The sequence below is a fragment of the Sorex fumeus genome, unplaced genomic scaffold, assembly GCF_029834395.1.
Source record: "Sorex fumeus unplaced genomic scaffold, SorFum_2.1 ptg000037l, whole genome shotgun sequence".
In the NCBI taxonomy this organism is placed as follows: Eukaryota; Metazoa; Chordata; class Mammalia; order Eulipotyphla; family Soricidae; genus Sorex; species Sorex fumeus.
The window spans coordinates 30035242-30055966 of NW_026606094.1; the positions used below are offsets into that span (position 1 = coordinate 30035242).

Here is a 20725-nt window from a genome sequence, read left to right on the forward strand (position 1 = left end):
TCTCCGAGAGGGGTGGAGGAATCGAACTCGGGTCGGCCATGTTGGCCGCTTGTAAGGCGAACGCCCTACCTGCTGTGCTATCGCACACATTGATATATGTGTACGAATATATACACTGATTATTTCCTTCACTGAATCACTGTCATCCCGTTGTTCGTGGATTTACTCGAGCCGGCGACAGTAACATCTCTATTTGTACCAGTCTTGAGATTTTAGCAGCCTCTCCTTACTCATCTTTCCCAATGATTGGAGGCTCTTTCAGGGTCAGGGGAATGAGACCTGTTATAGTTACTGGTTTTGGCATATCGAATGTGCCATGGATAGCTTGCTAGGCTCTGTCCATGTGGGCAGGATACTCTCAGTAGCTTGCCAGGCTCTCCAAGAGGAGATGACTTATTTATCTTTGATTTATTTCCTTAATATATTATAGTCAATAAACTTTTAAAAAATAATTACAGTCCTGGAGCTGGAATGATAGCACAGCGGGTAGGGTGTTTGCCTCGCACACGGCCGACCCAGGTTTGATTCTCAGCATCCCATATGGCCCCCTGGGCACTGCCAGGAGTAATTCCTGAGTGCATGAGCCAGGAGTAACCCTTATGCATTGCCAGGTGTGACCGAATAAATAAATAAATAAATAAATAAATATAAATAAAAACATAAATCATTAAAAAATTTTTAAAAAAGTTACAGTCCTTTCTAGGAGACTTTCTCTTTTATATCATCTAGAAAGAACTATTAAAGACAAGTATTAGATATGTGTAATTGATGATAAGAGTAGAGATGTTCTTTTCTTTTTTTTTCTTTTTGGGTCACCTGGCATTGCACAGGGGTTGCTTTTGGCTCATGCACTCAGGAATTACTCCTGGCGGTGCTCAGGGAACCATATGGGATGCCGGGAATTGAATTCGGGTCAGCCGCGCACAAGGCAAATGCCCTACCCGCTGTACTATAGCTCCAGTCCCAAGAGTAGAGATGTTCTTAATTCATACTTCTTATGTTCAGTTTTACTAATTTTTCTATTTATACATTTCTATGTATATATAAAGTTATCACTATTGATGGCTATAGTAGTAAATTTCTTTTTAAACAGCATTAATAACATTTTTTGGGCAAATGAATATGTGATTTTGCCATCATATTACCTACCATCTGTTTAGAAAATATTTTGAAAAGACATTTTATGAGAAATACTGTTTTGGATTTTGTGTGTGTGGGTGTGAGATGTGTGTTACATACTGTTTTGTCTACAGCACTGTTTTCTGTGTGGAGATTACACCTGAAATGTAAGCAGGCTTAAGAAGATGACATATGAACAAATGTTCAATTAGGCTACTGTTGTGGTAAGTATAAAACAGATTTTGTGATTGATAGAGACATGTCAAGCTTAGAATGAGGAAACACTGTTTTTTTTTCCTCAGGAAATTTCTCTATTATTTTTCCTTCTAGTTAATAAATCAGGTTTGTTGGAAATGCAAAATGGGGATAAAAATTGCTCCTCAAAACTTATGGAGATATAAACATACTTTAAAAAATTAAAACTTATGAGATATAAAATTAACATAAGGAGTGGAAAAAATTTGTATGCCCTGTTTAAAATTTAAAAGCAAATCCAGTTCTGACAGAGATTAAGGAAAGCATGTAAGCCATGACATTTTTCACAGTGTGATTTTTCTGTCTCAAAAGCCGACTTTTAAAAGTCTATTATTTAAAATGACTTAGCATTTGCTGCCATTTGGGAAGATGGTAGTAAACAAATAGGTTCTTGTTGTCATTTTGTTTTTTGCCAAAGCAAAAGCAGTCTCTTTTATGTCAGTAACTAAACGGATTTCCAAACAAAGAAGTTATTTAAATAGGATTCCCAAAGCATGTCACTCCAGATTAACCCTGTGTCAATTCTTCCTAATGGAACACTTAGTGTCTGGAATAGTGTATTTCTGGACCAGAAACTTGTAAAACAAATACTCTTTGTAAAATAAAAGTTTACCATTTTTTTTTCAGCCAATGTTTGTTTGCATTCTGTAGTATGAGCGAATAAACATAGATTTGCAGGACAACTCAGCTATGACACCTTGGGAATGTTAATTCGTTTCAGGGCCTTAGAATCTCATTTAGAAAGGAGGGTACATCAATCACTTTAAGGATGCTTATGATATAATTTAAGTAAAATAGGTATGATAGTAAATTAGTTAAGAGCAAGGACTCTGGATCCAGGCAATGTCCTATGTAAGTATAAATCTTATCACTTGGTTAACTACTATATTCCTAGGGTCCAAAATGGTCCATAGCACATACTATATATCCAATACATTTGTGTTGAATAAATGGAATCAAAGCATCGTGACTTTGCCAATTCTTGTTCTATGACCCATAGCCAGCTATTTACCTCTCTATATAAGTTTCAGCTTCCTAAAATGAGCACAGAATAAATGCTTAATACATTAGCTATTATTGTTAAGGTGACCCCTGAAGACTGAAAAAAATCTAGTCACGCAATAAGTGGTACCTATTATTACTAATTTTAATTTATAACTAATGCACTGCCTATTTTATTTTTTGATTTCTGGACCATAAGTGCTTGGGGGCTACTCTTGACTCAGTGCCAGGCACGGAACCTAGGAGGCCACTTGCGTGGAAAGCATACACTCCAACCTTCTGAGTTATCTCCCATTCCCAAAACTAATTTTAAAATTTAGTATTAATGAAGATGACTTAAGTAATTTTTGTTTGCATAATGTTTGGGAGACACACCTGATGCTGCTCAGGGCTTTCTCTTGTCTCTGCTCTCAGGGGTCACTCCTGGTGAGATCTAGAGACCATGTGGGATTCCTGAGGATCAAACCTGTGTCAACTGTGTTCAAAGCAAGAATCCTACCTGCTCTGGTCCCAGTTTAAGGAAACTGGTAGTCCTAAGCAATATTATTCATTTGAAATAATGTTGCTAAATATAAAACACACTTAAATATTCTTGGTCTGGAGATACTACAAGGGTTAAAGTGCTTGCCTTACATGCAGCAGATGCTGGATTGATTCCTGAGATTACATATGGTCCCCTGAATACTGCCAGAGGTGTCCCCTGAGCACAGAGCCAGGAATAAACCCAGGGAACCACAGGGCATGGTCCCAACCACCTCCTACAATAAGCTTAGAAAAGTATATTCACTCACAATTTAAAACGCTGCTCTCAAAAATTCTATCTTTCTCCTTAGTTATTGCAAACCGAAGGGCTAGAGCGATAGCACAGCAGTAGGGCGTTTGCCTTGTACACAGCCAATATGGCCAACCCGAGTTTGATTCTTCCGCCCCTCTGCTCTGGGAGAGCCCAACAAGCTACTGAGAGTATCTCCCCCACATGGCAAAGCCTGGGAAGCTCCTCATGACGTATTGGATATGCCAAACACAGTAACAAGTGTCACAATGGAGACGTTACTAGGCCTGCTCAGGCAAATCAATGAACAATGAGAGGACCATGACCGTGATTGTAAACCGAAGGGATCATTACTCATCAAAAGAAGCATGAGATGCACAGAACTTGTTAAGAATGAGATATTTAAATTATTGTAAAGTATTAAGAAAATAAATAATTATTTTAAAGCATAATTGCAGAAAGACAAAAATATAAATAAATCTTACCTTATTTCAAAATACATTGTATATGTATATATTATTTAAAATAGATATTTGAATTAAAATTATTTAAATACATATTTAAATTAAAATTTCAGGACAGGTAGAAAAACAAATGTGCAAATAAATATGTTTATTAAATTTTTACACAAAAATTTTTACACAAAGCCATATGGTTTTTATTTTTCTATTTTCCATCTTATTACCAGCATAATTTCACAGACAGCAGAACTCAGTCAAGAGACACTTCCATTATCCTGACTCTTGCATCACTTGTACCCGGGGAAAGTTTTCTTTGATATTAGCTGTCTAATTTTCCTTTTCTTCTACCTCTGCTGTTTTACCTTCACTAAGAAAATTATGATTACATTGTGCCTTTTCTTTGTACCTCTGTCTTTGTCCATGCCTATTTCATTGCCTCTGGGCACATTATGGCTTGGTCCCTAAGAAAGTACTTAACTGCCCTCCTTGCTTCTTCTCTCATCACTATCTCTTGATCTCACAAATTATTTTCAAGAAGTTATATAATAGAGTTTATTCACATTAAAATTCATTGATATAGCCATAGCAGAGATACTCATCAATAACAGTCAATTGAAATGTTGATATTACCAATGCATCTCAGAAGGACATTTCAGAGCAAAGTAGAAGAAAATTAGGAAAAGGAAAGGGGAAAATAACACTGGATGAAACACAAGCAGTGAGAGAAGGAATTACAGGGTAGGAAGGGAAATGAGAGGCAGATGAAAACGGTCCCATTGTCTCCCTGCTAGATGATATATGAACATATCACAGGAAAAGTCTAACTGGACCAAAATACGGTGGAGTTGGGGATGCCTCCATTCTGTTCAAGAACTTCTAAGATGTGCTCCTACTTTCTACATTGGCAAGGTGCCCATCATTCTCCCCTCAGCTCTTAAGTAGACAGACTCTCATTCTCTTAATATTCTCTTAAATAGGCATCTTTCCCATGTCACCTTTCTTAGCACTGGAACAACTGTCTCCTTTTTACCTTGGTCTTCAACCTCAATTAATCTGCTCCTAAACTAACCATCTATTCTTCCTTGCAGAAGATAAACAAGCAAAACTGTTAGGATTTTTTTTTTCAAAAACATGAATGATCTGAAAAATTGGAATTTAAGCAATTGCTTTACAGAATTGTCAATGAGTACCTACTTCTCTAGAATGACAGAGTCTTCTCTGTAATCCCAGTATAGCCAGAGTCTTTTGTAATGACAATTTCAATGAAATACTTTATCCACACATGTCCATTTTTCAGGTTTGATTTTTCCCCCTTTGCCTGTTATGCCTCATTGTACTAATTAAATCTATGAATAGCATAATAAATCTCAGAAATATTTACTTATTGTAATTATTTTTCTTCCTTCCCTAATGATAACAAATTTGAGTAGAATCAAAATCACACACACACATATACATACATATATATGTATGTATGTGTGTATAGATAGATAGATAGATAGATAGATAGATAGATAGATAGATAGATAGATTTAGCTTTGTCAATTGTAGGATAACACTGTTCTGTCCTTCCTGTATAGCCTCGGGAATAGTTGATAGTTGACAGTTTATTGGACTGAGGAAAAGAGAAAAACACCTTAAGGAGGTATTTTGCCTGGGGCATTCAGGAAGGGCTCTCTTATCTTGATTTGGCTATCTGGTAGCCCAGACTAGAAGGGGGCTGGAGAGAGAGAGAGAGCAGGGCTGCAGATGGACCATGAAGAGACTAGCAAGGAGAACATGTGCTCGAGAGAAACTAGGCCCTCCATAACATAAATTTCTTCTATGGGATAAACTTCCTTGTAATAAACTGCTACAAAGATCAACCGGCCTGGCCCTCATCTCTTCCTTTGTCTGCCCTTGGCCAACAGCTGTCCTGATCCAGGCCACACACAGTAGCTCCAGGGCACCGAACGTGGGAGGTGAGAAAAAGCTGTCCAGAGCCCGCAAACACACAACCTTCAGCGTGCATAGTTTTTTACAGTCAATATTTTTGAGGACTTAAAAATTCCACATGACTTCTTAACTTCTTTAATTAATTGATTAAAAATGTCTCTGGGTTATTGATTATAGCACAAAAGAGTAATATTAGAGATTCCTGTTTTTTATCTTTAGAACATTTTTCAAAAGGTGAATGATAGTTATTCATTTTCTGCAAAACATTGCATTTCTCTTCCATGTTGGAGTCAAGCAGGGCACCAAGTAATTACCTGATTATGTATTCCCTGGGCCACAAATATCAAAGTTTCCAACCTTCATGTGAGAATTAAATATTGGCATGTGGTAACATTTCAATTTCACAACTGAGTTCTGCCTATGGAGATCTAAGTCACAAATCACTCCAGGTTGGGAAAAGGAATCTAATTTTAATATTTCCCTTGAATAATCAGAGCTGACACATTTTTGTCCACTGTCAGCAATGAAAACTTCAGATTCTAGTCATTTTTCTCTTTGAGACTTAAAAAACTTTTGAGAGAATAGGCCTATTGTTCATTCACAATATTTTTAGTTTTTGTTCTTTCTACTGAACATTTTGATTGTCTGTGTGCACACCAACAATTTAGTTTTGTCCTCTGATCTTCAGTTTAGAAGTTCACTAAAACAGTTGTTCTAGTTTTAAACAATAAAGAAAGAAAACAAAGAAAGTATTGTTAAAAAATAAATAATTCCATTTGGAAAATTCCCCAGGGGGCAAGGAGATAACTCAAAGGGCTGGAGTGAAAGCTATGCACATATAACAGGCTTGAGTTTGATTCTGACCTTTTAGGTTCCCAGAGGATTACCTGGAACAACCCCCTGCAACGTACTGGAAGTAATCCCTGAGCAATGCCAGATGTGAATCATCACCAAAAAAAAAAAAAAAAAAAAAAAAGGAAACAAAGGCTTAGATTGAATAAATATCAAGATTAGCATTTCACTTACCTTGGTAAATCATAAAATGGTAAACAAATAATGAAACAGAATTGAGTGAAAAATAATACCAAGAGAACTTTTCTTGATACTTGACGTAGGAACAAATGCTTAAATCTTTGCCCCCCTCCATGGCTAGTAAATATTCTGTTTTAAATACTTATATCTTATTAAACCATTAACATAATAGTGAATACTTCTGACAATATGAATTAAATATTACCATATTTGGTCTATTTATGATATAATATTTAATCCTGAAAAAATAAGATAAGCATTTTCTCATGATGCATATACTATCTCTTATTCAATAAAAATATCAAATGGAGATTTGTCATTTTTTGTCATGATTGCAAAAAAATTATAGTGGAGTTATTTAATTTATTCTTTGATTTATAGCTTCAATTTAGAATCTTTAACTGTATTAATATACTGTCACATTATTTGCAGAAAGAAGGAAGAATATATTGATAACAGTAAAATTGAACTCATTTTCATTTGCCATATCTTTTATTTCCATTTGCTGTATTCTTTCTAAATAGTTATGATCTTTTTCACGTGGATTGTAGGTAGGGCTTTGGGACACAGTTAGCCATATTCCCTGTTCTGTACTTGGGGAATCCTGTGGTGCCAGAAATTGAACCAGGGTCAGCTGTACTCAAGGCAAATACCTTAATCCCCTTTCTATCCTTTCAGTTCTACTGCCATGATGGTTATGTCAATCTTCAAAAAAATGTGGGACACTCACTCAATGAAGTAGACTTCACCCTTTTCTGTATAGGCCATTTCCCAGTTATCCGGCAATGGATCTGTTTCCTCATTATCTTCAGGTTTAGTTGGCTTTGTATCATCCATTTGTTCTTTAACTTCCTCAGGTTGACTATACACTGGTGCAGGATAAGGCTGGGAGGGTGTCTCCCCTGAGGCACCTGCACTCTTATCTTCAGGTTCACTGGATTCTACAAGAGAACAAGAGCATGTGTTTAATTCCTCCAGCCAAAATGATTTCTGAATGAGTGCAATGTAAGCTTCATCAGGAAATATTGCACTAAGAAGGCCATTGGGAAGCGCATCATTGAACAGAGCTTTGAAAATAAAACTAAGTGTATAAAACTTTCCCTTTCACTCATTATTTCTGCCTATCCTTCAACTAACCACAGAATCCAAGTACAATTTCATAAAACCAGTATGCTAAGCAGAAGAATGAGCTGACTTATGGTGTCCAAGTCCTACTCCCTAAGCCATGTGAAAGTTATATTACATTGTAAAAGAGCACTTGAAGATTTGATTAAATTCAGGATGAGGGGCTGTTATCTTGGATTGTTCAGATGGGCTCAATGTAGTCACAGTTTCTTAAAAGAGGAAATCAGAAGAGGAAAGTGAGAGGGAGATGGGGACTACTAAGGAACGACTCTAAATGGTGCATTGTTCCATATTTTTATGTTTGTTTGCTTGGCTGGTTTGGAGGCCATAATTGGCATGTCCAAGGGCTTCTCCTAGCCATTCCTTGAGGGATCACTTAGAACAATGTTCACTGGATCATGTAGAGCTGGGGATCAAACTCAGACTTCCTGCATGCTCCAACCCCTTAATAGACCTTTCTTGCCTTACTGCCAGATATGGAGGTAGAGAAGGAAACCAACAATAATCCAAGAAACATGGGCAATCTCTAGAAAATTGACCAACCAAAGGAACTGAATATCCCTTAGAGATTTCAGAAATGAACTCAACTACTTCCTGGCACCTTGCCTTTTGCGAAAGTCCCAGTTCTAAATTTTAAAATGTCGTATAATGTGTTTGCATCATTTAGGATATTAAGATAATGGTGAGTTGTGTCAGCAGCAATGTGAAATGAACACAACAGAGCAAGACAATAAAAGAAAAGTGAAAACAGTTGCTAATATTTTTATGTTTATTTGGTTGGTTGGCTGGTTGGGGGGAGGGTCACAGAGTTGAGGGAAACACCTGGAGTAAAAATTCCAAAGTCCAATAATTAAAAAGGCGAATGTGGCAGCACCTACACTGAACTCTGATGATTTTAAAATGGCAATAGAAGAGTGTCATATCTTTCATCTCTATTTTGAAAACTTGGGAAACAGAGTAATATGAGTGGTAACTTGAGCACTGGGTTATGGAGTGTTTGAAGAGCACATGACATGACTGTATTTAGGACCTACTACTGGCTCTTTGCTCAGAGATCACTCCTAAGACAGCATAGAGGACCATATGTGGAGTTAGAGATAGAAGTGGGGTTTGCTTTATTAAAGGTAAAGATCTTCATCTCTGTACCATCTCTCCAACCCAGTAAAACATTTTTAAATAAAAAAAATCTTAAACATTTTTTTAAAAAATGGCTAGAAACCCAAGTAACTAACTCAAAATATTATTAAATTGCTCAGGCAGGTAAAAGTTCCTCTTATTTTTTATTAGAAAAAATTTAGATACTGTGATTTATAACACTTTACATGCTAGAGTTTCAGGTACAAAAAGAAAGTCATTTTGAAAATGCAAAAGTTCTAAAGGAACTTCTATCCATGAGCCCTTCATGAGAATAAAACTAAAAGAATTATTCTATGATTGCACTCATTTGTGGAACATAAAATAATATCAGACTAACACCCAAGGACAGTAGAGACAAGGGCCAGGAAGATTGCTCCACAATTGGAAGACTGCCTCAGGAGCTCGGGGAGAGGACAGCTGGGATCGAAAAGGGATCACTAAGTCACTGATGGTTAGAGGGATTGGTCAGGATGAAAGTAGATAAAGGACCAAACATGATGGCCTTTCAGAATCTGTATTGCAAAACATAATGCCCAAAAGTAGAGAGAGAGAGAGAGAGAGAGTAAGAAGGCAATTGTCTGCCATAGGGGTAGAGAGTGGGGTGAGGTGGGCTGGCAGGAGGGATACTGGGGACATTGATGGTGGAAAATGTACACTGGTGGAAGGATGTGTGTTTGATTATTGTATGACTGGAATTCAATCACAAAAGCTTTGTAACTGTATCTCATGGTGATTCACTAAAATAAATAAATAAAAATTAAATATAAATATAACTAAATAGAAATAAAAATATTAAAATACCTCTCCTCCTAAAAAGAATTATTCTATATAACAAGATAATTTACTCAGATCCAGGCTCTCAAAAAAAGGCATAAAAGAATAAAATGGAAATTAAGAAGAAATAAATATTGCCTCAATTCCTCTTCCCCTGTCAGAGAGCCCAGCAAGCTACCGAGAGCATCTTGCCCGCACGGCAAAGCCTGGCAAGCTACCCATGACGTATTCGATATGCCAAACACAGTAACAAGTCTCACAATGTTACTGGGCCCGCTCGAGTAAATCGATGAACAATGGGAGGACAGTGACAGTGACAGTGACATATTGCCTTAATTTCAAATGTACATAGAGAGGATGATGGCAGTTTTGCATATTTATAAGATGTGTTAAGGGAATATTAGTGAATGACAACAAACATATTAGGATAATCTATTGTCAACCTGGATTTTAAACCATATCATGGGGAAGCTCAGGTTAGAAAAGGACAATATGAGCTCAGTTATACAAGAGAATACAGATATTTTTAAAGCCTCATTAGAAGATTTACCAGAGATATGCAATAAGTTACTTTTAAAGGCTGATATTTTTTAATATGATGGTATAATTTTCACTGTCACTGTCCTCCTGTTGTTCATTGATTTGCTTGAGCGGGCCCAGTAACATTGTGAGATTTGTTGTTACTGTTTTTGGCATATGGAATACGTCATGGGTAGATAGCTGGGCTTTGCCCTGCGGGTAATGGTATAATTAGGGAAATATTTTGGTCAAGGATTATACTTCATTTTGTATAATAGAGACATTTAAAATGGCCTTAAATTTATATGTTCTCTGAGCTCAACACATTTATTTTCCTTCTGATCTAACTTCTCTGATATTTAAAACATATCATGAGATTCGTTTGTCCAAGACTAGTAGAGTAGGTCTCCTTAGAAAATATATGTTCTCTTGGGGTAATAAAAAAAGAACAGAGAAGAATTCTGGCAAGGTAAGATGATGGCTGAGAAGAAATTCCAAAGGGATTATTATTCTCATAACCCTAAATATTAGTAGAGATTATTTAAAATGATTAAGGTGAATATCATCTTCATCTCAATGTCAGTTGCTTGAATTAATTTATTCTATATGCATCAATCTTTGTATTTTTAGGAATGAGGAAGCACAGAACACTTTCTAAGCTTTCATAGTTTTATAATTAAATATAATTTATGAAAATAATATGGTCCTAAGTAATGTAGCCTCCCTGCAGATTTTTTATATATTTACCTTCATAAATTATGTGGGAAAAATTCAATAAGAAAAGAGACCATTGCCCTCTTTAGACTGATTCTCTTTGCTGCCCCTTATTATACGTGAAATTACTAACATCTGGAACACACTTGTTTCAGGTTTTTCAAAAAAATTATGTTGCATTTCAAATTTAAAAGGCAAGGACATTCTCTACCATATTCATTTATGTTCAGAGCATGCCCTGTAAAAATAATAAAATTCCAGTATTTCATGTTTCTAGAAACCTATAAGAACTGTAGTAGAGTCTTTGTCCTACATGTCAAAATAAGCAGGTAAAGAATACTGATGCACTGTTTGCATGGTTTTACTAAAACTATATGACATCAGGTGCTGAGGCCAGAATAATAAACAAATGAGGCCTGACTTCCATTCTCAAGACACTCAAAATAGGTCAAAAAATAACATTTCTCAGGCCCGTTGAAATTCATTTCTTTATTCCCTCCAACGTCAGTCCTTCATTGTTGCTGATGTTGGGATGGTTAGGGTTGTGTATATGGCTGGCTATACATTGTTAGACTAACATGAGGTTGTGTTGTGGTGCTCACATACTTGGCATTGGTGCTCTCCAAGTTTGACACTTCGTCAATTGTGGTGCTTGCACACATGCTTGCTAGAATTCACACTCTTAGCTGAAGCACACAGTTATAGTGTGGTGCTTGCCATGGGTTACTGTAGTGCTCATACACATGTTTGCTAAAGGTCATACTCCATGGCTATGGTGCTCACATGTCTTTTTTGTTGTGGTCCAGTGTTTACATAAACCTGGGCTGTGGAGTGGTGAAAAATCATTTGCTATACCTGGGGTTTCTGAAGAGTTGCCAGGCTCAAAGGCCAGAATTTCCAGGAGTTTAGGTAGCAGCACATGTGGAATGACCTGGGAATTGGACTCTTGACCTTATGCTTGCAAGGCTGATATTCTAAGTCAATGCATTATTCTTCCAGGCAAAGATGTGCAGTCTTTAATTTTATTTCTATTTATTTATTTACTTATTTATCTGATTTTGGAGCCATCCCGGTGCTCAGAACTTACTACTGACTCTGCTCAGGGATCTCCTGGTGAGCCTCAGGGGACCACCCTGGTTCAGTATGCCAGGATTCAAACCTGGGTTGACCATGTGCAAGGCAAGTGCCCTACCTGCTGTACTATCATTCCAGCCTCTAAATAATTTTCTGTGTAATAAATATGGCTAAAGAAAATACTCATATTATTTCACTAATCTCATAGGCAGAATCAAGGAAAGCCTTGACCAGCAAATCTAACAAATCTGATTCAGACAAAGAAGTCAGAGATTCAGGGAAGGTAAGGGCAGAAAAAAATAGAAAAACAAGAACTGGAATACACTGGTCTTAGACGAGCATGCTCAAGATTTGGGGCTTTATGTTGAGAAAAATAAAAAGGTATTTGATGTATTTAATCAAGATGAAAAAGTTAAATTTTCAGTTCCACTAAGATCTCCTAAATATTCTGGGGTTTGAGGATGGGTAAAATAAAGATAAACAGACTACCGGGAATAAATTTTTGTGTTACAGACAATAGGAGAGAGTGGCATGGCCAGGGGGAGACTGTGGATATAGCTTTGAGCACACAGAGTTAGAGGCGCATGTCAGACTCACAATGGAGATGTCACATTGAAGAGCTCTTGGCTGGAAAAATTCAACTTGAAAGGCAACAGCATATGGACAGAGTATGTTATAGTGTAAGTCACAGGAGTAAATGAAATTGCCTAGAGAGAACACAACAAGTGTGAATAAGAATGCCTAAGGCAGCTGGCTGAGGAGCACTAACACTTAACAGCCAATGAGAGAATAAACAGGAAAAAGCAGGCAGGGAAGGAACAGGAAAACCAGTTAGATTTCATGTCAAAGAGGCCAGAAAAGAGCAATGAGGAGGAAGTACAGAACTGTAATCAAAGTTTTGAAACAGTCCAAGAGAAAAGGACATAAAATCCATTGGATTTATGTCATGGAGGTCACTATTAAAATTAGCTACCAGTTATGATAGTAATTATTGTAGAGTGATTGTAAGGCTAGTTTGGAATGGATTAAAGGATTAAAAAAAACACAGAATATACTGAATGGAAATGAAATGGAAAGGTTATCTATGAGCGAACATTTTCAAGAGAAACAAAAAACTTGAAGAAAAAACTCTTGCCTACAATAATATGTATGATACGTTAGAGATTACTGAATCAAATTACCTGAGTAACTCTAACTCATTTGTTTATTCCTTCCTTTCTTATTTATCAGTCATTGTTTTAATAAACATGAATTTAATATCTACAATGTGCAAGATACTTGACAAGAACTTAATGGAGGAGAGAGAAAGAACTTTTTTTTTTTTTTTTTTCCCCCTTTATTTTATTTTATTTTTTTTAAAGTTGTAGATTTACAATTTTTTGTGCTTTGGTTTCAATTATACAATGATCAGATACCCATCCCTCCACCAGTGCCCATTTTCCACCACCATGGATAATATCCCTCCCACCCCCATCCCCCCATCCCCCCGTCTCTGTGGCAGGGCAATCCCCTGTGTTCTCTCTCTCCTTTTGGGTGTTGTGGTCTGCAAAAGAGGCATTGAGTGGCAAACATGTTCAGTCCATAGTCTACTTTCGACATGCATCTCCCCTCCTGGGAGGATCCTCCAAACATCCTTTATTTGGTGCTCCCTTCTCTATCTGAATAGCCCTTTCCTCTAGGATACCCGGCTGGCCTCTAAGTTATGGAGTAATCCTCCTGGTGCTGATCTCAGCTATTCTTGGGTATTAATCTCATACTTTGTTACTTTATATCCCCCAGATGAATGCAATCTTTCTATGTCTATCCCTCTCGAGAAAGAACTTTTTTAAAAATCAACTTAAAGTACATTGGGTTGAGAGGGAAATAATAAGTAGCAAAAATCTCTATCTGATCAAATAAGACAAAAGTTTATTAAGATATAGTAAAACAAAACATTCCCTCATTTTCTACTCGTAAATTTTGATGTAGGGATATAGTATTTGATGGGACTCAAGGACTGCTTGCTGCTGAAAGCTACAACAGGCCAATTCACTACCAACAGCACTGAACCAGGGTTGTGTTGGGGCAGAGTTTATTTTTGGAAAAGCAGTGGAACATTAAGAGGAAGAAAAAGAGAAGCTGAGACAATCAGGCCCAGAATTACTCTGCCGAGATATATCAATCAGATAAGTCACTCCAACTCTTTACACAGAAACAACTGAGTGGCCAACGGAGTACAAATGAATTGCCCTCTTTGATATGAGGGGATGAATTTAGGAGAGGAAGTACTCTTCCACCCCAGCTCTGGGTAAATTACAAGGTATGATCAAAATGATTTATTAAGCAGTTCATGTCCATAATTTTCTAGAGAAGATATATAGCACACAGAAATAAGATCACCTAAGATAGTTCCCCAAGAAACCCCAATATTTATTAAGCAGTGAGCAGATGAACTGAAATTGCAGTTTCATTAGGAAAATGTTTTTGATTAAGCATTTTTAGAGAGCTTACTACATACCAAATGCTAGTCTGTTCGGTGGGCTGCTAAGGAAAATACGGTCAAAACACATAGGCAGGAGAAATAGTACTGCAGGCAGAGAGCTTGCCTTGCATACAGCCAACCCCCGTTCAGTCCGCAGTACCCCATATCATCTCCTGAGCACTACAAGGAGTGATCTTTGATCACAGAGCCAGAGTTATGCCTGAGTACCACTGAGTGTTGCTCAAAAATAAAAAGAAAAGGAAGGGGGCAGAGGAAAGGGTGGGGTGGGGTGGGGCCAGAAGAAGAGAAGAGAGGAGGGTAGAGAAAGGAGTAGAGGAGAGAGGAGGTAAGAGACGGGAGAAAGGGGAGGGAAGAAAAGGGAATATCAGATCAAAGATTTCATTTAAGCATGCTTTCTGTGGAGATATAGGGAAGGAATCTGTCCCTGGTCTCTGCTAACTAGCGGCAATAGCTCCATGATTTTGTCACTTATTTTCAATCCTCACCTGACTGGACATGCCTAGTCCCATTCTATCTTCACAGGACACAAGTTGCAATTTCTGAGAGACCCACCTTCCCCCAGTATAAGTTCATCTCTGTCAATTTCATCCACAAGGACTCTATTTTTAAATAAGCTCGTACACTGAGATTCCAATGGTTTGCATTTTAACATATGCATTTTGGGGAGAAACAATTGAACTCATTCTGCAGAATACTATGTGAGTTATTGCAATCCACTGACTAATATTTAACCTATCAGGAACTATGAGGGATTTTTTTTGTTTGTTTAGTTTTGGAATCCATACTTGTCTGTGCTCAGAGTTTACTCCTGACTTTGCTCTCAGGAATCGCTCCTGGTGGGACTAAGAATGCCATGAAGGGTGCCGTGGATCAAACCCAGGTCAGGTGAGTAGAAGGCACGTGTCCTCTGGCTCTGCTATATCTCCAGTTCCAAGGAACTATGAGTTTATGTTTCAGGTTACATAATTTTTCTCCTTGCTTCAGTAAGTTGAAAAAGGTGATTAAAATAAAATATGCTAAATACTATATAATAATTAGAAAATATAATGAAAACCAGAATAAACTTTTAAAAATGATTATTTTATTTTTTTATGTAGAAGTACTGCTATTTATTCAGTCACTGATTAGCTGATTGAATTGTGCATGAACTCCACCTTACTTTTTTAAATTTTTTATAATTTCATTTATTGAATCACCATGAGAGCAGTTACAAAGCTTTCAGGTTTTAGAGGAATTTTCAGTTCATAGGGAAGTTGAAAGTACAAATACCTCATATATGCTCCTTGTCCCCACCCTAACATACAGGCCAACATTATTACTATTTTCTACTGAACTCAAAGCCCAATGTTTACATTTGCCCTTACTCTTGGAGGTGAGCATTTGTGGTTTAGACAAATGTATAAATAAAGTTGTTCATTGATCACTACAATATCCTAGAGACTAGTTTTACTGCCCTAAAAAATCTCTGTGCTTTGCCTCTTCATCTCTCTTTCTCATGAACTACTGGAAATTGCAGATGTTTTTACTATTTCCAGATTTGGGGTCTTTTTAGGATGTCATAGAATGGATGCCCTTTTCATATTGGCTTTCTTCATTTAGACATTTGCCCTTATATTTTCTTGATAATTTTTCATGGCTTTGTAGCTCTTTTATTTTTTAGTACTGGAAAGTTGTCCACTAACTATATGAACCATTACAACATTTTCTATTGAGAAAATTGAATAGGAAATAGCAGAATTATATGTTAGTCAAGACACATGTATAGCTCTTCCAGCTAGTAGCCCATATCCTCCCACAGAGGTAAGATTGGAAAATCTCCAGTTAGGGAAGTCTACACAATATAAAATTATGATTAGGGAAAAAGAGTCAATAACCTGTGCTTGTTTAAAAATTTCTTTGGTGTGAAGCTATTTTTTGATTAGGAAGTAGTCATGTAGAATTGGCCTTTTTGACTTCGAGATTATTTCTCAGGATGGTTTTATTATTAAATCTAAAAGTAGATTTCTTGGATATGTAAATGTAATTTTTCCTAAGATGTTCGCATTGAATGGAAACAAAGAACATGAGAACTTCTATTCAGTAGAAAACATGCCACTTGAAAGGGCCGAGAGATAGGCCAGAGAGGACCAACATCTATGGGGGAGGGAAGCATTCAACCAAGAAGAGGAGGTGCTGCTGAGAGATGAGAAAGTGTTTTGCATGAAACCCTATTAGCAACTGTACTGTGAATCCCATTGCAAAAATGAGTTTAAAATAAAAGCACCTCTCATAAAAGCAGGGTGGGAAGCAAATGGTGGTGGTGGGGAAGGGCGCGACTAGTGGAGGGAAGTGGACAATGAAGAACAGATCATTGTTGAGACATTCTATGCCTGAATCCCAATCATGACTAATTTTGTAATTTCACGATGACTACATTTAAAAAAAACTGTTTTAAAAAATATATACACTATAGACCAAACATGATTGCCACTCATTGCCTCTTTTGCAAACCACAGCACCCAATAGGAGAGAGAGAACAAAAGGAAATGCCCTGCCACAGAGACAGGGTGGGGTGAGGGGGATGGGGGATGGGAGGGATACTGGGATCCGTGGTGGTGGGAAATGGGTACTGGTGGAGGGATGGGTAGTTGATCATTGTATAATTGAAACCCAAGCACAAAAATTTGTAAGTCTACAACTGTGACTCATGGTGTCTCACTAATCACTGTCACTGTCCTCCCATTGTTCATCAATTTGCTTGACCGGGCCCAGTAATGTCTTTATTGTGAGACTTGTTGTTACTGTGTTTGGCATATCAAATACATCATAGGTAGCTTGCCAGGCTTTGCCGTGCAGGCGAGATACTCTTGGAGGCTTGCTGGGCTCTCCGAGAGGGGTGGAGGAATTGAACTCAGGTCGGCCATGTTGGCCGCTTGCAAGGCAAACGCCCTACCCACTGTGCTATCTCTCCATACCACCCTGAATGCACCCGATCTCATCTCACTAATAAAAATTTTAAAATATATATATATATATGCTACAAAAAATTAAAAAGATCCTTGCTGTTGAAGTCAATGACTTTATTAAAAGCTGGCATTCTTTAGCATTTGCTTGTCATTTAGATGCCATTGAAGAATACTTGGGATTTGTTGTCATTGTTGTTTTGCATTAGCAATAAAATGAAAGCGCATTCAATAAAGAAGGAACATTTTTGTTTGTTTTGGGTCTTCCCAGTGGTGCTGGGGGCCACCAGGAGGGCTATACCAAGAAGGAAAGACTTCATTTTAAAGAAAGACAATGAGAACATTTTCCCTCTGACAAGGAATACTGAATTTCCTAGAAAGTCTAACAAAACATTAAGAAACAACAAAACAAACTGATAATATAATCATTTTGGTTTGGTTTGGTTTGTTTGGGGACCACAGCCAACTGTACTCAGGGATTACTGCTGGCTCTGTGTTCAGGGATCACTCCCAGGAGTACTTGGGTGCACAACTAGGAAAAAACATAATGCTATGATTTTGAATGTTGTCCTCTACTTTTGCTGAAGAAAATTAGACAACATGACAAAATTTCGTCAACACTAAAGAAAGAAAGCTGACTTTAAATCTGAGTCATTTGGCAAGTATCTGCACATAACTAACATTAATTTTGTAACAGACATATTTGGAAATGAGAGAAAATTAAAAAGAATGTTTTCTTTTGCTAGATAGGAAATTATCAATTTTATTTCTCTGCACTGCATAAAATTTGAGTATTCAAATTTTGTTTTATCTTGTAGGAAAGCTCTTTGATTTATATTTCTTAATGGCTATCTGACAAATTTCAATAATTCATCTGATTTTTTTCCTTGTTTTCACATTGCTACTTAAAAGTAAGAATATGTAGAAAACATATATAGCTGAGGGTCAAAACCCTGGAAACTTATTTATAGCTGATAAAGAAAGTAGACACTGATTTCTTTAAATGTTATTTTAGGTATAGCAATTCTCAGTTAGCACTAAATTAGCATCAAAAGAAGCTTTGGAACATAATCGTTAAGGCAGTTATGGTGTCAGAATGCCTGGGTTTGTAAGTTCGTATCTGTCCCTTACAATGTGATGTTGAGGCCCTGTATATCCCGATTTCCTGATGCACCATGGGGATAATAGCTGTTATTCCCATTAAAAGTATTTGTGACCTGTATCTAAAGATCTTAGAACAGTTTTGTACTTCTAAAATATAGTCTATGCTACCTGTAATTACAGTAATTCCTACTACTTAAGACACTAAATTACATAGTCCAGCAAGCTAGTTTTTCTCTATAGAAACAAACTATGGTCAGCTTTATTCAATTTTTCAGATATTACCTCTTTTTGTTTGTTTTTTGGGGGGCATTCCTGGTGATGCTCAGGACTTACTCCTGTCTCTCTGCATAAGAATCGCTCCTGGCAGATTTTAGGGACCATATAGGGTGTCTGGGATTAAACCCATGTTGGCCATTTGTAAAGCAACTATGCAACCCACTGTGCCATCTCTTTGGCCCTGAGATATTATGTATTTTATAAATTAATCCAATTTCTTAAAAAATAGACACAAAATACCAAAACCACAAGCACCAACGCTATTGTAAATGTGGAGCTTAAACTATAGTAATTAAATATTTTTAAAGATATTTCCTAAGGGGAAGGAGTGAGGTGTGAGACATCTTGGGACATTTGCGGAGGAACTTAGACACTGGTGGTGGATGGGGCATTGGAATACTATGCATGGAACTCAGTTTTTAATAGTGCTTTAAATCAGAAATAAAAATGGGGATATTTACAGAGGCACTGTTCCTAACAAGACACCTGTATAAATTGAGTTCTCGTGTTCATTTGGGACATGTATGTGGTTAATACTTTTAAAGGGAAAAATAATCATCTAAAACTGTATATTTTTGCAAATTCTTCATTATTCCTTAGTCTTCCATTTGACTATTTTTCTATTGAACTTTGAACTGAAATCATTTTGGCACCTTTGAGGTTACAGATTTAAAGGGACTCATGACATAGTTCTCTCATTTGAGATATGCACAAGGCATCATTGGCTCAAACATCTCCAAGGGAACCTTGACTTCCATGTCTATGTACAACTCACAGGTTCTCATTCTTGTTCTCTGATCATTGTCATAGAAGTGGTAAGCCTTGACTATTTAACTTTACTTACAGACTCAGCTGTTGGAACAAAAGCAAGTTCATCACATCAAACCAAAGTCTCATTGTATTTGTAAGTGAATGAGGGCTGCTAGGGAATATTATTTGCTTCCCAGATAGAGAATGAATTGGAACCACAGGCTTTCGAAACAAATTCAGCTAATATTGCTGCTAGAATATTCTGCTACTCTATTAATCCTGGACCAAAGTAGATATTTTCATTTTAATGGTTTTATTTTTACTTTTAATGAAGATGGTCATTGGACTGGAGTGATATACACTGCTTGTCTTGCTTGCAGCTGGCCCACATTTAGTCCCCAAACCCCTTTCAGGGTTGATTCTTGGACTAGAAAAAGTATCACTGTAAATTAATATTTTGTTATGGCATCACTAAAGACAATATCTTGTAAAGAAAAATGAAGGGTGACTGTTTTCAGAAGGTAGTGATCATGTACCTTGCTATATCCTATACACCCATGTTTAATATAGCCAGTGGAATGAAAGAAGTTGAGATTATAACACTGCTCAAAGAATGCCCTGATCAAATTTCTCAACTTTTCCTAAATTTTCTGAAACAAGAAAGGAGAAGCTGGAGAAATAGTAAAGGGAGTAGGGCACTGGAGTAATTCCTCAGTGCAGAGCCAGGAGCAACCCCTGAGCATCAGTGAATGTGATGCCAAAACAAACCAAAAATAAAGAGAAGTTATACTCTGGGTGCTAAAATAGTTGCCCATGTATGGTTGTTGAAGTATTGTTCCTCTGCCAAATATATATATATACATATATATATATTACTCTTTTATTTATACAAAGCTTGATATAAATGAAATCCAAAAGTACACAAGAGAATTATAGTTCTCATGTACATTTTCCACATGACTCTATCACCTAGTACTCTAATAATCAGTTAGCTAAGATACTTATTTTTTCTGTTTCTTCAAATTTTTCTATGTATATTGACTGTTGACTTTTGGTTCATATTTTCTGGTTCCCTAGTGTTCTATAGCACTTCTAAATTCTCAAAAGATACATTCAGAAATATGAGAGTGACACTCAGGAACTCTGGCATCTATAATACATTTTTCTGAGAGGTTAACAAATATTTTCTATTGTTATCTGAGACCACAAAGGAAAAGAAGACAGAATAAAATGCTAGAAAAGTGAAAGTTAG

General features: G+C 36.9%; 1 protein-coding gene across 11 annotated transcripts in view; it reads right to left on the reverse strand.

Annotated features, from left to right (window-relative positions):
• The window catches only part of MAGI2 (membrane associated guanylate kinase, WW and PDZ domain containing 2), a 1504283-nt gene that overhangs the window by 497600 nt on the left and 985958 nt on the right, over positions 1–20725 (reverse strand). For all 11 annotated transcript variants that reach the window (XM_056117966.1, XM_056117965.1, XM_056117957.1 and 8 more), the window contains one exon: positions 7307–7517. In XM_056117966.1, the coding sequence (XP_055973941.1) occupies positions 7307–7517 (211 nt within the window). The remainder of the gene's footprint in view (positions 1–7306; positions 7518–20725) is intronic.